Source organism: Chelonoidis abingdonii, chromosome 17, assembly GCF_003597395.2.
Source record: "Chelonoidis abingdonii isolate Lonesome George chromosome 17, CheloAbing_2.0, whole genome shotgun sequence".
In the NCBI taxonomy this organism is placed as follows: domain Eukaryota; kingdom Metazoa; phylum Chordata; order Testudines; family Testudinidae; genus Chelonoidis; species Chelonoidis abingdonii.
Window position 1 is genome coordinate 28,720,122 of NC_133785.1, and position 21,553 is coordinate 28,741,674.

A 21,553-nucleotide genomic window follows, 5' to 3' on the forward strand; every position below is an offset into this window, starting at 1 on the left:
CTGACATTGGTTATTTGGTCTCGAGTATATTTAATGAAGAAATAATTAACCAAAGTATGGTCAAGCAATTGACTATGCAATTTATCAACAAAAAGAAACACAGTATTTCATTTGAGAAACTTACTTGGAACTATTATTTCAATTTCTTCTGACATGGCAGTTCCCAGTTCATTTGAAGCATAACAACGATATTTCCCTTGAAAATCAGCTATGATCCCCTGATTTTGGATCACAAATGTTCCTGAATTTTCGGATGCAATTATCCTGGGATCGGATAGTAGATTGAATGGTTTCTCATCTTTAGTCCAATTAAAACTGAAAGGTAATACAAACATTAAAGATAAGGACTTGGAAAATAATGTGCTGTACTACAAGCATAATGGTAATCAAAGACCCAATCCTGACTCATTAAAGCGAATGGCAAAATTCCCTTTGACTTTACAGTGCTGGATCCGGCCCCAAGAGAAATGTAGCTAACGTTAGCTATGGGGCACATCTCTCCTATTGAGCACACTACTTGGAGATAACTGACTGTGACACAAAACATTAATCCGAGTTGAAGGCAAGGACAATAAATGAAAGTCACAGTCAAAATACTGGCCACAATGAAAGGAACTACAGAATTTGGATTAGAACCAGAGCTGTGAGAAACTTGGTGCTGTTCGTTGGGAGAGGTCTACGCAAACAAACAATTTTACTGGTTCTGGCTCGTGTAGATTTGAAAAATTTAGTTGAATCCACTGAGTTTCCCTTGGTTTGGCACATAAACATGAGATGTTTCAAGTGGCCTTTGATTTTGACACAAACTTCAATTTGGGTGTGATTTTGACACAAACCCATAACTTAATCTACCTTATTTACCCATAACTCAATCCAAGCTGGTTTGAAACTGGGCCAGGTGCATCCAGAAGTAGAGCTGGTCAAAAAATTTCCAATTATACAGGTTTTTTTTTAAATTGGAAAATGCAGTTTAATTGAACATTTTGCAGGAACACGTTGATTTTGAAGAAATTATTGGCTCTCAACTTTCTCATTTTGTTTCAATAGTGTTAAGAACTAATTGAAATTATAAAGTGGAAATGAAACACTTATCAAAATGAAATGTTTCGTTTAGACATTATATAATATTATGTGTAGAGATATATCTATATAAATTATATACTATTTTTGATATTATTGAAACAAAAAGTTTTGATGGTCCCAAATCAAAAACGTTTTGAATTTTATTTTGTGGGAAATTTTGACTTTTTACTCCCATTCAGAACGAGCAATAAAATATGAGAATGTCTTAGTGAATGGACATTCTGTTTTCTGACCTGTCCTTTTCAGAATGTTAGGTGAACCTAGGATGACCTTTCAGTTAGTAACAAAACATGAAACAGGGCAAGTTAGTTGTTAACTTACTGCACAGCTCCAATCACAGCCATCTTGAAAATGACTATGTCTTATTTAATATAAAAATGACAGTAATCTTTTAAAAAAAACAAACCAAAAAAACCAAAAAAACCCACCAAGTTTTAAACTTTGCTCACTTTGTGGAGTAACGAATATCAGAGTATTTTATTACAACCCCCCCCATAAATTTATATTAAAAATATTTGATGCAAAATATTATCCTGTGCTTATATTTGAGAAAACTATTGTGATATTAGGCACATACAAAATATCAAATTAAATGTAAATGTGACTACTTGGCACTTGGTTTAATGAGCTTGGTATTTTCATGGGGGAGAGGAGGCTAAGCAGTGTGAAAAACAAGTTGACAGCTGGTACCCTTCGATTGCCATTACACACCTCAGATCTCTTGTAATACTGCTGAGTCAGCCTTGTGTGAACCTGAGGGTAAATTTAGCACACACTTGAGAAATGAAATATTTCCAAACAGGAAAAGGCATATTAATCCCTATTCATGGAGTGAGTGGAAGAGATCAAGCAACAAAAGCTGGGTGGCCTAACAGGGAACACAAAACTTAATTTATCCCCCCGATTCTGAGCAGATTAGTGTGCATCAATTCTCCCTTTCTCTGCCAAGTAAGAACAATGTTTAGGCAACAGTTAACAGGTAGAAAAGGAAAACAAACTTTTGATTGCGCTTCTAGTTTAAAGAAACACTTACATGGGTTGTGGATTTCCTTTAGCTTCACATTTTATTGTAAAGTCTTCATCGAAAGGGTATGCAACTTGCGTCATGGATTGCTCTGTAATTGTTGGAACCTGTGCAACTGAACAGAGGATATTTGATTAGATCAAGTGCTATTCAAACAGAATTAAATACAGTTCAGATTATTTAAAGGGATCAAGGTTGCCAGACCCCATTATATTATCCCGGCAAACACTTCAGATGCACTTTTATACATATTCTCCTAATGATAAAACACTGTCAGCATTCTGAAGTCAGTGCTTCAAGTTTCTCAGCACCAAAAGAGAGGTTGGACAGCGCTTGGCTGCAGCACTCCATGACATGGAGGGAGTATAATGGGATGGAGCCATAATTACATGGCTCTTGTCCTACCCTCCTCAGGCATTGATCTTCATCTGGAGCCTGATTCAAAGTCCACTAAAGTCATTTAGTGTTTTTCCACTGATCTCACTGGGCTTTGGATCAGACTCCTGTAGAACAGTGATGAAGGCTGCATGAGCAGAAGAAATTCTGCTCTGCCGTTCCTGTATTCTCCTCTCTATGGCATCCTAACTTGTTCTCCAGTCTGAAAATACAATGTATCAAGAAGTTGCAACATAGCTGGTGTTCCTGCTTCCACGTCTCTGCATGGCTCCAGCTCATAGAGCCATAATAGAGACCACAGTCTCTTCCAACATAAGCTAAAGATAGCAAATGTGGAGGCTGACTTTCTAATGCTCATGACCGTACTGAGCTCTGATTTGTTTTATGAGAGTTTGAGGGTGATTTTTTTTAAAGCCAGGTGACTAGAAGAAAATGAGTCAAGCAGGTGGCAAATCCACAGATAAATCAAATATGTGCAAAATACATGCGGGTTTCAATAAAAAGGAATATGGAGGATTATACACTTCCCAGATCATGCCGTCCATTTCATTTCTGAACATTGCATTGTTTGTTATACACTTTTAAGTCAACCATGCCATGAAGCTCAAAGCTCAGACAAAATGTAGTATCTTGCTGCACCATATCGTATTGAACCCTTGCATCTCTACTGTGTTTACCCTTTCCCACTAGCTTATAAATATTCACACATAATTCCTTTTTATTAAAATAGAAAATGCTTCATTCAAATAAATTAAGGGACAGATGGTTCCCCAGAGTTGGTGCTTATGTTTAGGTGACTGCACAAGGAACCTGTTCTATCCTTGGCTACAAATGCAATCTTGTACACAGCTGAGTGCCAGGACTGCTCCTGGCTATCCACTGGGGCTAGCCACTTACGAAGGAAGGAGGGTACTGCCTCCCTGCACTGGTGTGTAGAGCTAGCTAGCCATGGAAGGGAGTGTATGCTGAAACTCCTAGAAAGTGCATTTTCCATTGCAGATGGGATTGCTGGGAGGCATGGGGGTCACAGAGTTCTTGCTGGGGCCTGGAGGGGAGGGAAAGGTGTGCCCTAAAGAGGGCCACTGCCTTACATTTATAGCTGAGCCCTAACATGTTTTGAAACTACTTATAAGACTGTTTTGAAACTACTTATAAGACTGGCTGCAGTGTCTGAGGCACAGATCCCCAAAAGGAGTTTAGGCGCCTAAGTCCCATTGAAATCAATGGGACTTAGGCACCTAAATATGTTTGAGGATTGGGCCCTGAATGCCTAGGAAAAAAGGCCAGGTTTGTTCTTTTTTTATGAATAATTGATGGCAATTCATATAACAAAAGTATTAATGGGATAAGTTTTCTTTCCAAAAGAAAACTAGTAGTCAATCAGCCTTATTTATTTCCCTATGATGAAATATAGTTTGGGGAGCTAAATCTTCCTCCCCTTGCTCCTTTAGTCAGCTCCACTGACCTCAGTGGGATTGGTCTTTTATGAGGGATTAATATTAGGGAGGGAGAGGAATTATTTAAGCTTAGTACCAATGTAGACACAAGAACAAATGGGTATAAACTGGACACTAGGAAGTTTAGACTTGAAATTAGATGAAGGTTTCTAACCATTAGAGGAGTGACGTTCTGGAACAGCCTTCCAAGGGGAGTGTGGAGGCAAATGTAATGGGTGTGCACATATCTCCTTCTTTAAGGACTAGCTTTGATAAGTTTATGGAAGGTGTATGTTGATGGGATAGGCTTTGGCAACTGATCCATCGCAGGTAGTATGCCAGTGGTCTGCGATGGATGATGGATCTGAGTTACTGCAGAGAATTCTTTCCTGGAGTGCTGGTGGTGGTCTTGGACCACACTCAGGGTTTAGAGCTGATACCATATTTGGGGTCGAAGGAATTTGCTCTGGGACATGGATGCAGCCAGGAGGTTTTTCGCCTTCCTCTGCGATGGGCATGGGTCACTTGCTGGGGATCTCTCTGCCGCTTGAGGATTTCAACATTTGCGGCTTCAATAACTCAGACATAGGTTAGGAGTTTGTTATAGAAGTGGATGGGCAGGATTCTGTGGCCTGCTTTGTGCAGGAGGTCAGACTAGATGATCATATTGGTCCCTTCTGACCTTAAAGTCTATGAGGTTCATTACATATTTTACACATGCACTGAAGAAGAACCAGCTATGTGAAATATGTCGTTTGATGTGTACCGGGGCCAGACACAGGTAAAGTAGGTGCTCCTGCAAGCGGTATTCAAGTGATGGGAAATATTCTCCTGTGATAAAACTATTCCTAGAGATCCATATATGTTTTCTTTTGCAAGTTGCAAGGCATATAAATAAATAAATAGATATGTATATCAGACCAGCTGCAGAAAGACACTCAGCCAAAAGGAGAGATTTATGCACAGGACAGAACTGAAACTTCTGAGCGGAACAGAGGATAGGATCTCAAAGGTCAGTGTGTGCTACCTAGGTAAGTTTACTGCAGCATCTAAATGGGTCTGAAGAAAGTAAATTATAATTTTATCATGTATAAACTCTCAAAAGGCCATGTTAAGGCAGAATAAAATTCAAAATGGAACATCTGAAATGAGGGAGAAAGCAAACTGTTCTTCAGGGGGGAAGAAAGCAGAGTGTTCAGTAAATAGCTACAACTCACCTGATAATGGTATTTCAATACCTGCTGCCAAATTTAATACAAAGAAAAGCAGACATATATTGATCCTTTTTGTGCTTAATAGTATCTCCATCTCTCTTCTGTAAACAGGGAGTCCAAACAGAATGAAAGAATGTTTTTCTCCCACCTTCGATTCAACCCAGACGTAAGGATGTGAACTTGCAACTCTACTAAAGAGGAGAAAGAGCCATGTTAGCTCACAATATTAACTTGACTTTAATGAGGTTATTAAATTAAAGCAACACTCATGTGTTCAGAGCTAAAGCAAAAATGTAAGCACATTAAAGGTGTATTAAACTGTACAGTTCCCCCCTTTGCTTTTGAAAGGTACTATAATAAAACTATAGCAACAGAAAAAACTTATGCACATTAATTATACCACAAAAATCTGATTACTTTTTGCTTTGAGTTTAAGAGCAGGGATGGGTATATTTGTAATCATTCCCGTTCATAAATTTTTCTAATTGAGAATAGTGCTAGTTGGAAAGCAGTGTAACAGATCTAATGAGAAAGATTCTGTACTCCAATGACTCTATTCATAAATCTCATATGTTCATCAACTTTCATGTATGCTTCAAACAAGGCATTTAAACAAATTTGATTCACTACTAAGGACCATCATATGAAACCTTTGCATTTCTTCCATAATCCCAAGACTACTATATGCAAGCTTTACACCCCCATTAGCCATCTTAGGGTAATATGTTACAAGGCAAAAACATCAGGAGTCTGCCAAAAGGAGAAAATTTTCATCTCTAATTAGCATTTAACTGCTATTCACAGAGGAGTAAAAAGAGACAGTTCTGAAAATGCAGATTGTCAGTAGTATGGAAAATTCTGATTGTCAGTAGTGCTTGTGGTATCTCAGTTAAATATTAACCAACACAAGGGTGATATATTTTGTAGCTATCTACGTATCTCTAGCTGCGGTATTTATAGGGTATCAAATCACCACTGTATGCCAGATATCATATGTTAGCATTACCTAGACAGGGCAATTTTCAGGCAAGAAATGACCAAAAATGAGATAAAAGCCAGCTCAGGAACCAGCAGCAGCTGACTGCCAAGTGGCAGGATAGTCAGACAGCCTTTTTTCCCTGCAGAGGTTTCTTCTATGTGGAAGAAGCTAACATCTGTTTCCTCCCTTACGCCAAGAGAGACAATAGTGAAGAAAGCCAACCAGCCAGCCTTAAAGGGCCCAAGAGAGAAAAGGGGAATAGCTGACTGACCTGCAACACTTGTGGGCAGGTGTCATAAGCCAGTGGTTTATAACAGGGTGGGAATTGTGGCTTTGTAAGGTTCTGACTGAAGCCAGGTAGAAAGCAGAGATTTTTGACTGAGTTCTATTTAGAGGGAGGAAAATAATCTGGAAGTGAAAGTCAGGGAGTTTGAACGCTGGTAAAATGAAAGTGGAAACAAGATTTACAAGAGACCCCTGAAAAATCAGAATTGCAGTTTCACACTTCAAATAATCTTTGAGAACTCTCCAGTTTATCAGCAGCATAGGAGAGACAAAGGAAGAAGCTGACTGGTAAGCCTCATGCCAAAATCCCAGTCTCACTCTTCTGCAGGAGAGATCCACTTTTCCGAGGATGTGCTCTATTCAAGAAATGCCAGAACACCAGTGCCAGAACAGTTGTAAGACTCTGTTGTGGCTCCCCAAAAAAGGGCCAGAACAGTGTCTCGGAGCATTCCAGCAAGACTCAAGTACTGCCACTTTTAAATATTTATGAGACAAGGGTTTATATTACATCCACTAACTGGTCTTTCCAGGGACTTATTCTAACTATCCAAACCATTGAGAAGCTTCAACAAGCCACCATATTTTAGATCAACATACCACAAAAGTGTCTATTTCTTCTCTCAAATGTGAAAATTAACCTCAGATGACATGGTCTTTAGCTCAGCATGAGCAATGCTGTCTTCTGTTAGCAGCTGTAACATCAGATCGCTCATTGTCCATTACAGCTAGGAATGGAATCTTTAAAATCCGTGGAAAGAGGAGATTCCCATCTTTCCATTAGGACCAACAGCACCAGTCTTTAGGCCTTGAAGGCTCCAAAATGTTGACATTTGACACTTTTGTGCACAGGAAGTTATTTTAGCTATACTTTAGAGGTGTATGAAATGTGTTATTTCTGGTTTTTAGCTCACTTACACTGGTTTTACACCAGTGTAATTCCTTTGACTTCAAATGAGTTGCTCTTCACTTACATTTGAGTAAGTGTGAGGAAAGTTAGGGTCCTTATTTTCCACCTCTCTTCCTATTACAGTTGGACTTGCTGTAGAAAGGATGCCTACCTTTACAGGTGAAGGAAAGAGATGCATTTAAAGGGGACAAAACTCCCTAGAATTTTCTCATAGATTCTCCTCTTGGACCTTGCATGGTACCAATAGAACAAATGCTGGTGTGAAGCATGAAGGCTTTACCATTTCCGGGTTTACCAACTGTAAGTAACACAGTCACCAGACAATCCGTGCAGTCAGCCCTTTTATACCTCATCACATCATCAGCTATCCTGTATATACAAAATACATAGTCCTTTCTTAGGTGACAGTCACTCGATGGCTTCCCAACACTTATTTATTCAGTGTCAGGTTCTCCTCTGTTCACTGCCCTGCTCATTGTTGTCTGACTTGTGCTTAAAGACAACAAATTAAGACTTTTATCTGTGCTATTTATAACAAATGTATACCCTGAATGCAACTTCGACGGTCAGAGGAACTGCAGTTTACACAATGACGTGGGACTCAGCAATTGCGGGGAGGGCACTGTAGTAAATCAGTCCCACTGTAGAGAGCTTTTATTCCTCACTCAGGCTTATTTTTCAGTATTTACAAGGTTGGTCAGGGGTAGGTCCAAAGAATACTCTTCGGCCAAACAAAAAGAAACACGTTCATAACACAGAAAGGAAATATCTTTCCTTGCCCCCTCTTTGGGGTTTTGCCTTCTTATGCAGGCCTCGGATTCCAGTCCTCCCCCAAACTGTCCATTAGCTCAGTTGATTCCCCGCATAGGGAGGAAAGCAGCCTTCCACCCAGGAGAAACCTTTTCTCCCAGCTGCCACTAGCCCTTCTACAGTTTCTCTCTCATTCCTCCTCCCTCTCTCTCACACCAGAAGGGATAAAAAGGTCACAGACGGCCCTTAACTGAGGTAACTTCTTTCCAGCTCATGAGGAAAAGGGCCTTTACCATTCTAGGGCTGATATATCTGCCTTCCACCAGTCTGTGGTAGCTCTCCGGTATGACTGTCACAATGCTCACAAACATCTGACCAGAGAGTTGCTTGCCAGTTGTATGTTACTGGTAACAAAGCCCAACTTTTGCATATAGTGGTCTCAGGGTCCAGTATTCATACTGACAAACTCATTGACATCTGGGAGAAAATTCAAAGTAGAGGAAGCCAGAATTGCAGAAGCATACTGAGGTAGCATGTTGGGAGGGAGACATGGAAAGGTGTCCCTTTATCTGAACTGTATCACATCTAATTGAATTTCAGCTTATATCCAAGGACGATGCTAAGGTTTAGGTGGCTTCCGTTACCTAGTCCATTAGCACACCCATACTACTTTTTACAGAGAGACACACAGACAAATGTTTAGAGTGGAGATGTGATCTTTTATCACGACTTGTCTCTGGAGACCACTATAATTAGTTGGTTTGTCTAGCTCTCACTCTCTCTTCCCCTGCTTTGAATACTAATGCAGAATGCTGCCTGAACCAGCACTGGGAACTAGTGAAAACATTGAGATGGATGATGCTATATTTTCTTGAGCCAATTGCAACTGTGTTGAGCCCAATGTCATTTTTGTTTTGTTTTACGAGGTAAAACCCAGCTGAGCTGTGAATTAAGAAATAGCATCTTTCAGGAGTATTTACCTACTGATAAGTATCTGGCAAGAAACTCAAGAGGCAATAAGTGTAACACATCAACAGGCAGAATAACAGCGACATTATTTTAGTTGTGTAGTTTCTATAGAACTATTATGACCAAACTGTTTCCCATCCTTGTAAACTCAATTGTGATTTAGATCTGGGAGTGTGTCAGATTCTCAAGGCTTATCACACCTTCACATATAGGAAGAAGTACACTAGGCTAGACTGTCACTATCTTTATACACCCACACAAGGAAGTAAAGGAGCATAGAGTGTCCCCTGCCACTTTTTCAGGGGAGCTACTCACACCAAAAGGTGCTGGGAAGGAGATGTAACGATGCCACGTCCTCACATCCCTGGACCGGTTGGTTGGGGAGGGATCAGAGGAGCTTAGGAATGGGAACAGCCTTGGCTCCATCACCTCTTCAGTGTGCTGGCTCATGTACCTGAGCCGACATGCTGGGTGCAGGCCTAGAACAGGTTACTTCTTCCTCAGAGCAGGCGGGGGAAGACTGGGTGGCAGGTTGTGATTTTCCAAGTAACAATAGGCTTCCTGGGCTGCTCCTGGGGCAATGCAATTGCCTAGCCCCTTGCTTAAGGCAGATTTCAAAGCGCTGACCTAGCCCTGGGTGAGGTTCTCCTTAGGGGTGAAGAATTTGATTTTGTTCAGCTGCCTATTTGCAGCCATTCTTGCACAGTAGCAGGTGTCAAGTCTAAGAAAGGATCAAGAGCTAAGTACCTCAGTGCGACAGACATGCCCTTCTCCATCATTGCCAGCTCCCATTCAGCACTAAGCTCCGAACAGTAAGATAGTGGTCAAGCAGGGAGGTTAGGACATATGTCTGCTCAGCGAGAGGGCAAATGATTCACCTTACTGAAGCTGACAAGTAGACCAGGCTGTCAAATATTCGTCAATTTGCATGGATGTCATGCAGTAGGCAGCCCTGTCATGTCTCAGGCCCACAGCTAAGCTAGCTATCATCAGCCCCTTCCACCTAGCTTCTAGCATCCACTAACCCAAATACTCCAGCATCCATCCATCTAATTTAGCAATCCCTGAAAACCTCCACATCACAGAACACCCATAGAAATGCTCCAGCTTACTCACATGTTTTGTGCAGTACCGTGTCTGACCACATCATAACTTGGGGCAGAAGTTTGTGTCATATGCAAATTATTTGTAAATATGCAGATTAGTTTATTGAATAATTTGCATAATAGCACACATATAGCTGCACAAAACCTAGCAGCTATGTGCAGGGTTTTAGTCATTCTTGTGCTAAAGTACAACAATCTCATGCTGTCTGCTATGTGCCAAGCAGGGATTTGCAAAATCTAGGACTTGGTAAAATTAACAGTTCAATTCACCAAGCTCGTGGCTAGCACAGCCCCAAAGTGCTTGCCTTGAAAATTATGTTTTTGTCCAAGTGGTATCGTGCTACCCTTTTTCCCTGTGATGAGTTTTATTCAGGAGTTTGCATTGAAGGGTCTGAGTTGGAGGAAGAGAAACCCACTGTGTTACAACAGAAAAAAAAGGGCTAAATCCACCACAGCTTCTTTTCTTCACAACATAATACAATATGAATGCTCTGTATATGAATTATCTATATTCTATGCCTTATCCTCTTCTCTGTCTCTCTTTATTTTCTCTTTTCTCTGCCTGAGGCTTAAGGCAGATCATTAGAATTCACTTCAGATAATTATCCATAGTTCCTTACCTGCAATTCATTATTTATTATGCTGTTCAGTTAATAGTAAATACTGATTACTTTAAGGACAGCTCATTTGTTTATTTAATGAGATGTCCTTTACTTAGAGTGAACAAATCTTTCAACACATCAGTTTTATTAAGGAACCATGCAATGTCAGTTTCCTGTATTGTATATGACCCTTTCCAAAAGCATGTAGTAAAAATATTGGGCAATCAAATAGGAGAGAAAATATTAAATTTCCATTTGTCTCCTAAACCTAGGGAGCAATTTTCACTACATGTAATTACTGTATTAAAATAGTTCATAAATACCAAGAGTGACAGTCAAAAAACTCAGATTACTGCTCTACAGCCACCAAATGAAATTATATTGTACAGTTAAATACATCATCAGCCTAGCAATTTTGTTTCCTCTTAAAATATTTAAGTTTCCATCTCTGAGTAAGTTCTGTACAGTCCAGCAAATATTAATGAAACTACTGGACTCCCAGACCCTAGTAATGGTTAATTTCAGAGATGACCTTTTTGTTAGTTAGGTTCAGATTCGTTTTACCAGTAACTTATATGTTTAAAGGTTTATATATAAAAGTCATTGGTAATTAGAAAGTACAGCCTTCAGGCATGGCCCCAGATATGAGATGGGAGAGTAATAGAAAGGAAGAAATTTGATTATTTAGTTATACAATACGTGGAAAGATAAAGGGACTATATACCACAGGGGCTTCATGAGCTACTGTTGCTCTTTCTTAGACATGACCATAGTCAGAAGAGATAAAAATACTGCTTCAGCCAACATTTGTGCACATCTCAAAACAGTAGCGTTCTCTGCTCAAAAGAAAACTAGTGCTGAATTTCAGTTACGGCAAATACAGTGGCACAGCTGCGCTGGAAAATCATACACATGCTGGGAAATCATACACATATCCTGTCTACTCTGTGACTAGTTTAAGAAGACGGTTTTATATTTAATCTCCTTCTTGTATCTTTTGGGTTTCTCTGTGTGACCCCACCAATTTTGGGATCCCCTTTAAAGGACCCTGTCTACCATTTAACTCAAATCTCATGTACTTAAGGAGAATAGTCCCAGAGCACATTAGATTTGAGCAACCTCTTAGAATGAATTAAGGACAAATGTTCCCTCTTCATGGCTTGTATCCTCAAACAGAGTCACCTCTGTCCCCAGCCTTCTAGCTCTTGTTCTATTTCTCACTTTAACAAAAGAGCTCCTCTGCCTCCATTCCCTCCACAATTCCTCTTAAGAAGTGTCTGAAGTATCCTTCTGCTCCACTCCACCCATCAAAATGGACTAATTGCTCCACACTCCCTGCACTTTGCACTGCGACTTGTTCTGCCTCTCAATTGACCTCTGCCACACACTATTCAATGTTGGTCCTTCCCCAATCACGTTTGCCCCTTCTGTGCATGATTCCTGGCCGGAGGTTAGCTGAGAACTAACAACAGGGGGAGTGGGTCATGTCTGGTGAACAGGCTGGGGAAGGAGGGAAAAAAAGGCCTCTTGGAAGAAGTCTGTTGTATGGAAGGTGGCGGGGGGAGGGATGAATCAGGTCTTGAAGACAATCTGAGTGGTTTGGATAATTTCAATAAGTCAAGAAGTTTGGATATTTACACTGGGCAAGATTTTCCCCTCATTAGTTCACATGCTAGCTGCTTGGAACAAGTATATTTAAAGACCATGATTCAGGGGGACACACAGAGCTTAACTCTACTGATAATGACCCCTATCGGGGATTGGGCCTTTTGGAAAAGAGAATTCCCGAGCATATGTAGGTCATTAAGCTGGCATTTTTCCATGCAGTGAGCAGGTGAGATCTCCTGTGTTAACCTGTGAGCTCCCATTAGCTCAGAGAGATAGAGAGAGAGAGAGATTTATGCTCGTGAAGCACTGGCTGCGTTGTAATGCAACAGCTGAAAGGATTTTACTGTATTCTGTAGCTACAATATTTAAATAACAACAACAACATTTGGCCAGGGTGGAAGGTGAGCTCCATGCTGACTCTTTTTCTTTAACTATCAATATCATAGGGATCATTTCCCCTGAAAGCTTTAGAGATCCAATATCAGTGTCAAGGGAAAATAACCTTCACTTGACACTATACCCAACGCCTATTTTGGATATTGCCAGTCATCTGAAAACAATCCATAGTGTAAATGCTCATGGAGGTTAAAATATTCCTCTAAATCAGAAATGTAGTCCAATGTGTGAGTCAGAGAACATATTTTTGTAAGCGCCAAGGATCCTCTCTGTCATTGCTGAAATTAAGTATTTAAGGGACATTTTTTTCTCTTAGTGGCCACTGATTTCTCACTAGATTTGGAGCTTAGAGTCAATGCATGACTTAACCATTAGAAAACTGTTTTGCCAGGTGGCTCTATAAACTCCATCTGTCTCCGCCTACATCACAGCAGTTTTCAGAACAATTACCCAAACAACATTTAAGATTTAACAAAATCAGCATAACATATTTAGAATACATAAAGTTCTTATGTTTCCTATATTTTTTTAATTTTTGTACCATTCCTTTTTTAATATAAATTAATAAATTCCAAGGCCAGAAGGGACCATTCTGATCATCTAGTCTGACCTCCCATAGTTCAAGCGGTAGAACATTCAGTCTGGATTTAAAAATGTTCAGTGATGGAGAATCCTCCCTGACCCTTGGAAAGTTGTTTCAATGGTTAATTACACTGTTAAAAAGTGCACCTTATTTCTAGTCTGAATTTGTCTAACGTCAGCTTCCAGCCATTGGATACCTTTTTCTGCAACTCTGAAGAACACACTATTAAATATTTGTTCTTCATGTAGGTACTTATGGACTATAATCAAGTCACCCCTTAACCTTCTCTTTGTTATAACTAGATTTAGCTCCTTAAGCCTATCTCCACAAGGCATGCTTTCTAATCCTTTAATCATTTAATAGCTCTTCTCTGAACTCTCTCCAATTTATGAACATCCTTTTCGAATTGTGGACACCAGAACAGGACACAGTATTGTAGCAATGGTTACACCAGTGCCAAATACATAAGCAAAGTAACCTCTCTACTCCTACTCAAGATTACGCTCTTTATAAATCCAACGATTGCACTAGCCCAGGGATTGGAAACCTTTGGCACATGGCCCATCAGGGAAATCCGCTGGCAGGCTGGGACAGTTTGTTTACCTGCAGTGTCTGCAGGTTTGGCTGATCGCAGCTCCCACTGGCAGCGGTTTGCTGTTTCAGGCCAATGATGGCTGCAGGAAGTGGTGGCCAGCACATCCCTCAGTCCACACCACTTCCCTCAGCCCCCATTGGCCTAAAACAGTGAACTGTGGCCAGTGGGAGCTGCGATCAGCCGAACCTGCAGGTAAACAAACTGTCCTGGCCCACCAGCGGTTTTCCCTGATGGGCCGCATGCCAAAGGTTGCTGATCCCTGCACTAGTCATTTTGGCTATTACATCACACTGGGATTTCACGTTTAGCTGTCTAACCCCCAGAACCTCCAAATCTTTTCCAGTCACTGGTTCTCAAGATAGAGAACCTCATCTAAGTATGGCTGACTTTCTTGCTTTCTAGATTTATACATTTACATTTACCCATAATAATATTGTTTGCTTCACCTGGCTTACCAAGCAAACCAGATTGCTCTGTGTCAGTGACCACTTCCTCAATTTTTGTGTTGTTTGCAGACTTTATCACTAATGATTTTATGTTTTTTCCTCAGGTAATTTATATAAATGTTAAATAGCATAGGGCCAAGAGTCAATCCTTGCAAGACCTCATTGCCGGGGTTGGCAGCCTTTCAGAAGTGGTGTGTCGAGTCTTCATTTATTCACTCTAATATAAGGTTTTGCATGCCAGTCATACATTTTAACGTTTTTAGGTCTCTTTCTATAAATCCATAATATATAACTAAACTATTGTTGTATATAAAGTAAATAAGGTTTTTAAAATGTTTAAGAAGCTTCATTTAAAATTAAAATAAAATGCAGAGCCCCCCGAACCGGTGGCCAGAATCAGCTCACATGCTGCCTTCGGCGCACGTGCCATAGGTTGCCTACCCCTACCTCATTAAAAACACACCAGTTTAATGATGATTTCCTGTTTAGAATTACATTTTTAAACCTATTGTTCAGCCAGCTTTTAATACATGTAATGTATGCTATGTTAATTTTATATCTTTCTATTTATTTAATCAATATATTATGTGGTACTAGATCAAATGCCTTACAGAAGTCTAGATATATTACATCAACACTATTACTGTTATTAACCAAACTCTTAATATCATACAAAAAGTTATTTTCCATAAGCCCATGTTGATTGGTATTAATTATATTACCCACTTTAATTCTTTATTAATGGAGTCTCATATCACCTGTTCTATTAATTTCCTGGGTTTAATGTCAGACTGGCATGCCTATAATTACCCAGGTCATCCCATTTACTATCTTGAAGTATTGGCACAACATGAGCTTTCCTCCAGTCATCTGGCACTTCCCCAGTGTTCCAAGACTTATTTTAAATCAGCATTAACAGTCTAGCAAACTCGTTATCCAGCTCTTTCATAACTTACGCATTTAAATTACAAATGAGGAGCTAGACAAATACTGGGAAAGGTATGCAAAAAGTGGATAAATATAACTGAATATGTGTATAGAGGAGCAGAACGTATGTTTTAATTAAAAGAAGGAGGTCATTTAATTTCATTATGTAGGCCAAGGTTTTCCAAAATGACTAGTGATTCTCAGTGGCCAGTTTGAGGTGTTACAAAGGGGCCTGGTTTTCAAAGAGTGGATGCTCAGAATTTAATGGAAAATTTGAGCTGTGTCCAATTCAGCATTAAAAAGTTGAGGTACCACTATTGTTTTTTGGAAAATCTTGGCCTTAAATTGCCATTCACCAGACCTGTATGACCTAAAACATTCACTCTTACCACAAATTCCCATCTGAGAGAAATCCCACAATCAGAGGCCTTTGCCCTCCCTCCACCTATGCCCACTCAAAGAGACAGGCTTTGCAACATACCCAGACAATCAATGACTTTGGGATCTTTCGGACCAAGGAGAGACAGAATTTTTGAAGGAAGGGACTCGCTTGCAGAGCATTATCTAAGAAACCTTCTCTCTCTTATGCCAGAGGCAGCCCAGCCCAAGTCACCTTGCTGATCTTAGCTCAAGTATGAGTGCCATAGAGAGAGAGAAGGTCTCTGAGGTATGAAGGTCTTAAGCTATTTGAGGCTTTATAAGTCAAAACTAACACTTTAATCTCTACCAGCAGTCAAAAGACATAGCCCATGCAGATCCCAGAACACCACTGCCATATGTTTACAGCAAAAAATACTGCTTACAAAGATGGCTGCCACATTCCTCACTAGCTTCAGCTTCCAGATGGATTTAGATTTAGCCCCAGCTAGGTCTGATCCAAAGTGCTTTTAAATCAATGAGAGAGTTTCCCATTTAAGAGTGGTCCCTCCTCAAAGAGCTTACAATATAAATAGTAATACCTCCTTTCTCTCATTTGCTGTCTACTTCCATTTGGCATATGGCAAACAGAGGCACAAACAGAATAAGAGACATGTCCGGAGCCACAGAGGGAGTCTGTGCAGCAGAGCTCCGGTGGTAGCTAGAGGATTCTTCATGATGGCTCTCCCCTTTGTTCTGTTCCACCCATTTATATATATTTTGCATAAGGCAGGAATCCTTTGTCTTTCTGGGTTCCCACCCTCCACTTCTCAATGGAAAAGCACTAGGTTACAGATGGATTCCAGTTCAAGTGACATGATCACATGTCACTGTAAGACCCCAAGCCTTCATTCCTCCCAGCCTGACTCACAGGAAGGCTTGCCTGCAAACAGAGTCATCCACAGTCAATTGTCTGGGTTGATGGGAGCCATCAAGATTCCAAACAACCATTAGCGGTCCACACTTTGCATAATTATAATGGGCCCTCAGAGTTATACTTCATATTTGTAGTTTCAGATACAAGAGTGATACATTTATACAAATAGGATGACCACACTCAGTAGATTATACGCTTTGTAAAGATACCTTACAAGAGACCTTCTGCATGAAGCATATTCCAGTTACATTATATTTACTCCTTAGCATATTTTTATAAAATCATATAGACTGCAACGTCACACACAGTTTAAGGCATTTACTTGTAAGTAATAGCTTTACATTGACTTCACTGGGGGCTACAAAGGCCACAGCACATTTGAAAATCTGGCCATCTACTGAGGTGCCTAAATATGGACTTAGGAGCCTAGCATTAGCCACTACGGTTGCCAGGAATCCAGTTTTCAACCGAAAGGCCAGGTTGAAAAGGGACCATAGAAGCTCCGGTAGACACTGCTGACCGGGCCGTTAAAAGTCTGGTCAGCGGTGCAGTGGGGGTCCAGGGTTAAGGCAGGCATCCTGCCTGCCCTAGTTCCACACAGCTCCTGGAAGCAGCCACCAGGTTTCTGCAGCCCTGAGGTGCATGGGCAGCCAGGGAGGCGCCATGCACTGCTCCCACCCCAAAGACTAGCTCCACAACTTCCATTGGCCAGGAACCGCAACCCATGGGAGCTGTAGGGGCGATGCCTGTAGGCGCAAGGGCAGCACACAGAGCCTTCCTGGCCGCCCATGTATCTAGGGGCTGCAGGGACCCAGCGCCTGCTTCCCAGGAGCCATGATAAGCGCCATCAGCACCCCATGCCCCAAACCCTCTCCCGCACCTCAACCCCCTGCCCCAGTCCAAGTGCCCTCCTGCACCCAAATTCCCTCCCAGAACTCTCTTCCCCTTCCAACGTTTCAACTCCCTGCCCCAGCCCCCTCCTGCACCCAAAGCCCCCCATCCCTGGCCCCAGCCCAGAGCCTGCCCTCCCAGCCGGAATCCTCCCCCCGCCCATACCTCAACTCCCTGCCCCAACCTGGTGAAAATGAGGGTAGGGGAGAGCGAGCGACAGAGGGAGGGGGGATAGAGCGAACAAGGGCGGGACCTCGGAGAAAAGGTGGGGCAAGGATGTTCAACTTTATGCTATTAGAAAGTTGGCAACCTTATTAACCACCCATTTTTGCACATCTTGGCCTTAGATATCTGTTCCAATCAACTTTGTTCCAATCAAACTACGGGCACAAAACCAGAGACCTGGTTAGACTGGATTAGAAAATTTGGGCCTACATCCATAAATAGTTATAATTTTACCACGGCAAATTCAGTGCTTTTTAGTATGTTTATTAGTTACTTTAGATAATGTCATATACCATTCCTAAAGTTTTTTCACTTTGCGACTGCCTATTCGTCTCAAGTCTCTAAGAGAAAAATTATAAATAACTTGTTGATTGTCATTGACTACGTAATGGAGATGTTTGGGTATGTTTGTGACTTGTTGCTGTGCATTTAAATCCCTTCATTGCACATAATCCTAAAATAAAGTCTTATTAAAGACTCACAGTATACTGCAACCTATGTTTTCAACCTACTAAAAAGCTGTCTAAAGTAGTTGATATTTTCCTGCAGTCACTATTCTGCTTCTGTCAGCCTCTGTGATTTAATTTGTTTGGAACATCTATGAGCTGAATCACTGCACTGCTAAATTACAGCCTACAAGCGGCCTGTTTTTTAAGACCTTTCATGCCTTTTACACACCCGTGGTGATTGAAATGACTCATAAAACACAGATTCTAATGGTCATTAATGGACTGGTTTTTCATATTTACAATAATTGATAATACATAGCCTCCTCATTAGCGACTAGGAGTGTATGTTCCGAAAGGGCACACAACCTTTGGTTTTGCCAAAATAACTCATTTCTTTTCACAGGCCTGATCCAAATCCCATTGCAGTTCTTTATATCAACTTCGACTGGGTTTGGATCAGGTCTTAAAATTACAAAGGCTTGGAATATTTTTTCCAGTAACTTAAGTTACCCCTTCAGTAGGAAATCATCCTCATATTTTCAGCTTGCTCACTCTCAGTGATGCCATGCTTGTTCCTCTTAAGTCAATAGCGTTTTGTCTCTCTAAGAACTGCAGCAGTAGGCAACATTACTGGCAACACATGATCACTGCCGAGATGATAATTTTATAAAGAAAACCAGTCAGTATTTATGTGGGCCTCTCAGTCTTCTTGACCAAGCAATGCTATGTGTATTATGATTATATCTGGGTCAATACCACTAAAAATAATTTATAAGTAGTCATTCGATCTGATTTTAAATAAATTCCCCCATTTTTATGTTTACTTTCCATGAACACTCTTGTGAGCAAGGGGTTGGGCACTGGAATGTTTGACAAAGTAGTACATTTTAACCATGTATTTCATGTAATTCACTGAATGCAAATGTCACATTTTCAATCATGGACATTCACACTGGAAATCTAATTCTAAGAGAAACACTCATGATATCATGGATCAGAAGAATAACATTTGACTTACTGTGTCCAGTCACAACAGCTTGAGTTTGAAGCATCATCTTGTAAAAGCTATAAACACAGTAAACAATACACATCCAGTCCTTTCACTTAACATGTCAACATAGAACATTCCCTGAATAATTTCAAACAATGAACAAACACATGGAAATCAGGATCTGTATTAGGACTATTCATAGATAGGAATAATGGTAAAATTTGAGAAATACATTGTTCACTGTAAATATTTCATGTAACACTAATTATGACATAGGAAGCCAGGTGGTAAATGGTATAAATAGGTGTACCTCCACTGAGCTAGATATCCAAGTTATTAAGATCATACTGAAACACAATACTATTTTGCACCCAAATTCTCCCTGTCGCTGCTATTAGAGACACCTATTTAGAAAGGTACTTAAGCATGTGTATAAACTTAAGTGACTAAATAGTCCTGTTTAAATTAGTTGGACCATTGACTAAATGGGACCCGTGTATCTGTTTCAGCTTCTAATATATATGTATGTAGCTGATTTATATTCAGCTGATTAAAACTTACGATACCTGAAGGCAGTTCAAATAAAGACACAGTGTACAGCAACTGTGAGATATTTTAAATTATAGAATGGAGGCACAATATACATTTTATCTGTACTTACACAACGTATTATAAAAAAAACTACTCCATGCCAAATATATACATGATTACTAATATAATTCTCAGCTGTAAATTAATTATATTATACACAGCATATCTATTGTATCACATTGTTTAAAAGATATTAAGATAAGTTCATTTTTGGTGTAACTGTCGAAATCAGTGAAACTCACCAGAGAAGAATTTGGCCCATTAGATTTAAATGTACAGGTGTGGAATTTTTTTATTTTGTTTGAAAAATACAGTAAGTGATGGCACAATATTTTTTAAAAAGGAATATTATCAAACTGATGTGACATTCTATACCTTAGGAGTGCACTCTGTAACCCCCATATTCCTCATTTACATATAATTGTGATATTGACTATAAATCATGCCATGTGAAGTATCATGGGAAAGGTTATGATCTGCTGAAACCCATTGTTGCATCTAAATATGTATACCATCAAGGCATATGAAGTTAAGAGAATGTGTTTTATGGCTTGAACTAAAATACACTGTGGGTTTGGGAAGCGCCCAGACGCTAGGTCTCCAGACACAATGCCAAGGAAAGTAACTAATGCCCAGGCGCATATCAGACAACCATCAACAGTCATTGTCCATCATGACTCACCTGCATAAGGCCACATCAGGGGAATTGCTCAACCTTGTCTGGGGACTCAGCAATGCCTGAAGTGGTGTTCTCCAAGTACATGGACTAAGGGTATAAAAGGGAACGCAGGGGCCAGACGCTTGACCTTTCTCCTGTCTCCATCTATGCTGCAAGCAACAAGGAGACTCTGAAGACTCCAACAGAGGGGACTGGCCCAGGTTTCAAGGGTGACATCTGTTTACTATGAACTGCAATATCCAATGGGGTGAGAAAAACTGTTTAATCTAGATGTTACCCAGTCTAATAGGGTTGAGAATTTAGACTGTGTGCTTATATTTTATTTTAGTAACCACTGACTTTTTGCCTATCACTTATAATCACTTTTGTAGTCAATAAACTTCTTTTACTGTTTATCTTTACCAGGAAGTTTACCTGAAGTGTGTGGTAAATCTGCACAGATTTGCAGAAGTGGTAAACTAATTAATAAATTTGCACTGCTCATCTTGAGCAATGCAAGATGGTATATTCCTGAGGTACAAGGCTGGAAGCTGCAGGGATTTGGCTAGTGCGTCTCTCTGTGTGATTCATGAGTGGCTCTGGGAGCATTCATGCAATCCAGCTGGGTGTGAGGCTCCACATGCTGTTGTGCTGAGTGATAACAGCTCCTGGAGGGGTTTGCTGCTTGTCATTAGCAAAACACTGAGAGAGACACCCCAGTTAAGGGGATTAAGGGGGCACAGTAGTCCCACAGTCCCAGGTTGCACCCTGGGGATCCCGTTAGGAACCCAGTCACACCTGGCTTTTTCACAAGCCTACAAATAATGGACAGCCAGATTGTGCCTTCAGTGATACAAATACAGCCTTAATTGGAGCTCTGTGGGTATAACTGAGAGCACCTTATGCCTTTAAAAATATACATGTGTTCCATTACTCTCTTACTGTTACTTTTTGACTTGTAATATGAGATCGAGGAAGTGAGCTGACCATTTCTGGCTGTGTCATAAATAGATAGGTAAGGTAAGGGTTAATCTTCTTTTACTGTAAAGGGGTTACATAGGGAACCAAACACCTGACCAGAGGACCAATCAGGAAACAGGATTTTCAAAAGGAAGGGTGGGAACCTCTGCAGGTTTTTGGCTTTTTTC

The 21,553-nt window shown here is 40.5% G+C and overlaps 1 protein-coding gene across 5 annotated transcripts in view; it reads right to left on the reverse strand.

The window, feature by feature from the left end:
- The window catches only part of CHL1 (cell adhesion molecule L1 like), a 193,696-nt gene that overhangs the window by 75,272 nt on the left and 96,871 nt on the right, over nucleotides 1–21,553 (reverse strand). For all 5 annotated transcript variants that reach the window (XR_012657127.1, XM_032794614.2, XM_032794616.2 and 2 more), the window contains 3 exons: nucleotides 5,157–5,341; nucleotides 2,117–2,222; nucleotides 125–315 (listed from right to left, as the gene is read on the reverse strand). Coding sequence is in view for 4 of the 5 variants with exons in the window: in XM_032794614.2 (XP_032650505.1) it covers nucleotides 125–315; nucleotides 2,117–2,222; nucleotides 5,157–5,247 (388 nt within the window). In the remaining variant the exon portion in view is untranslated. The remainder of the gene's footprint in view (nucleotides 1–124; nucleotides 316–2,116; nucleotides 2,223–5,156; nucleotides 5,342–21,553) is intronic.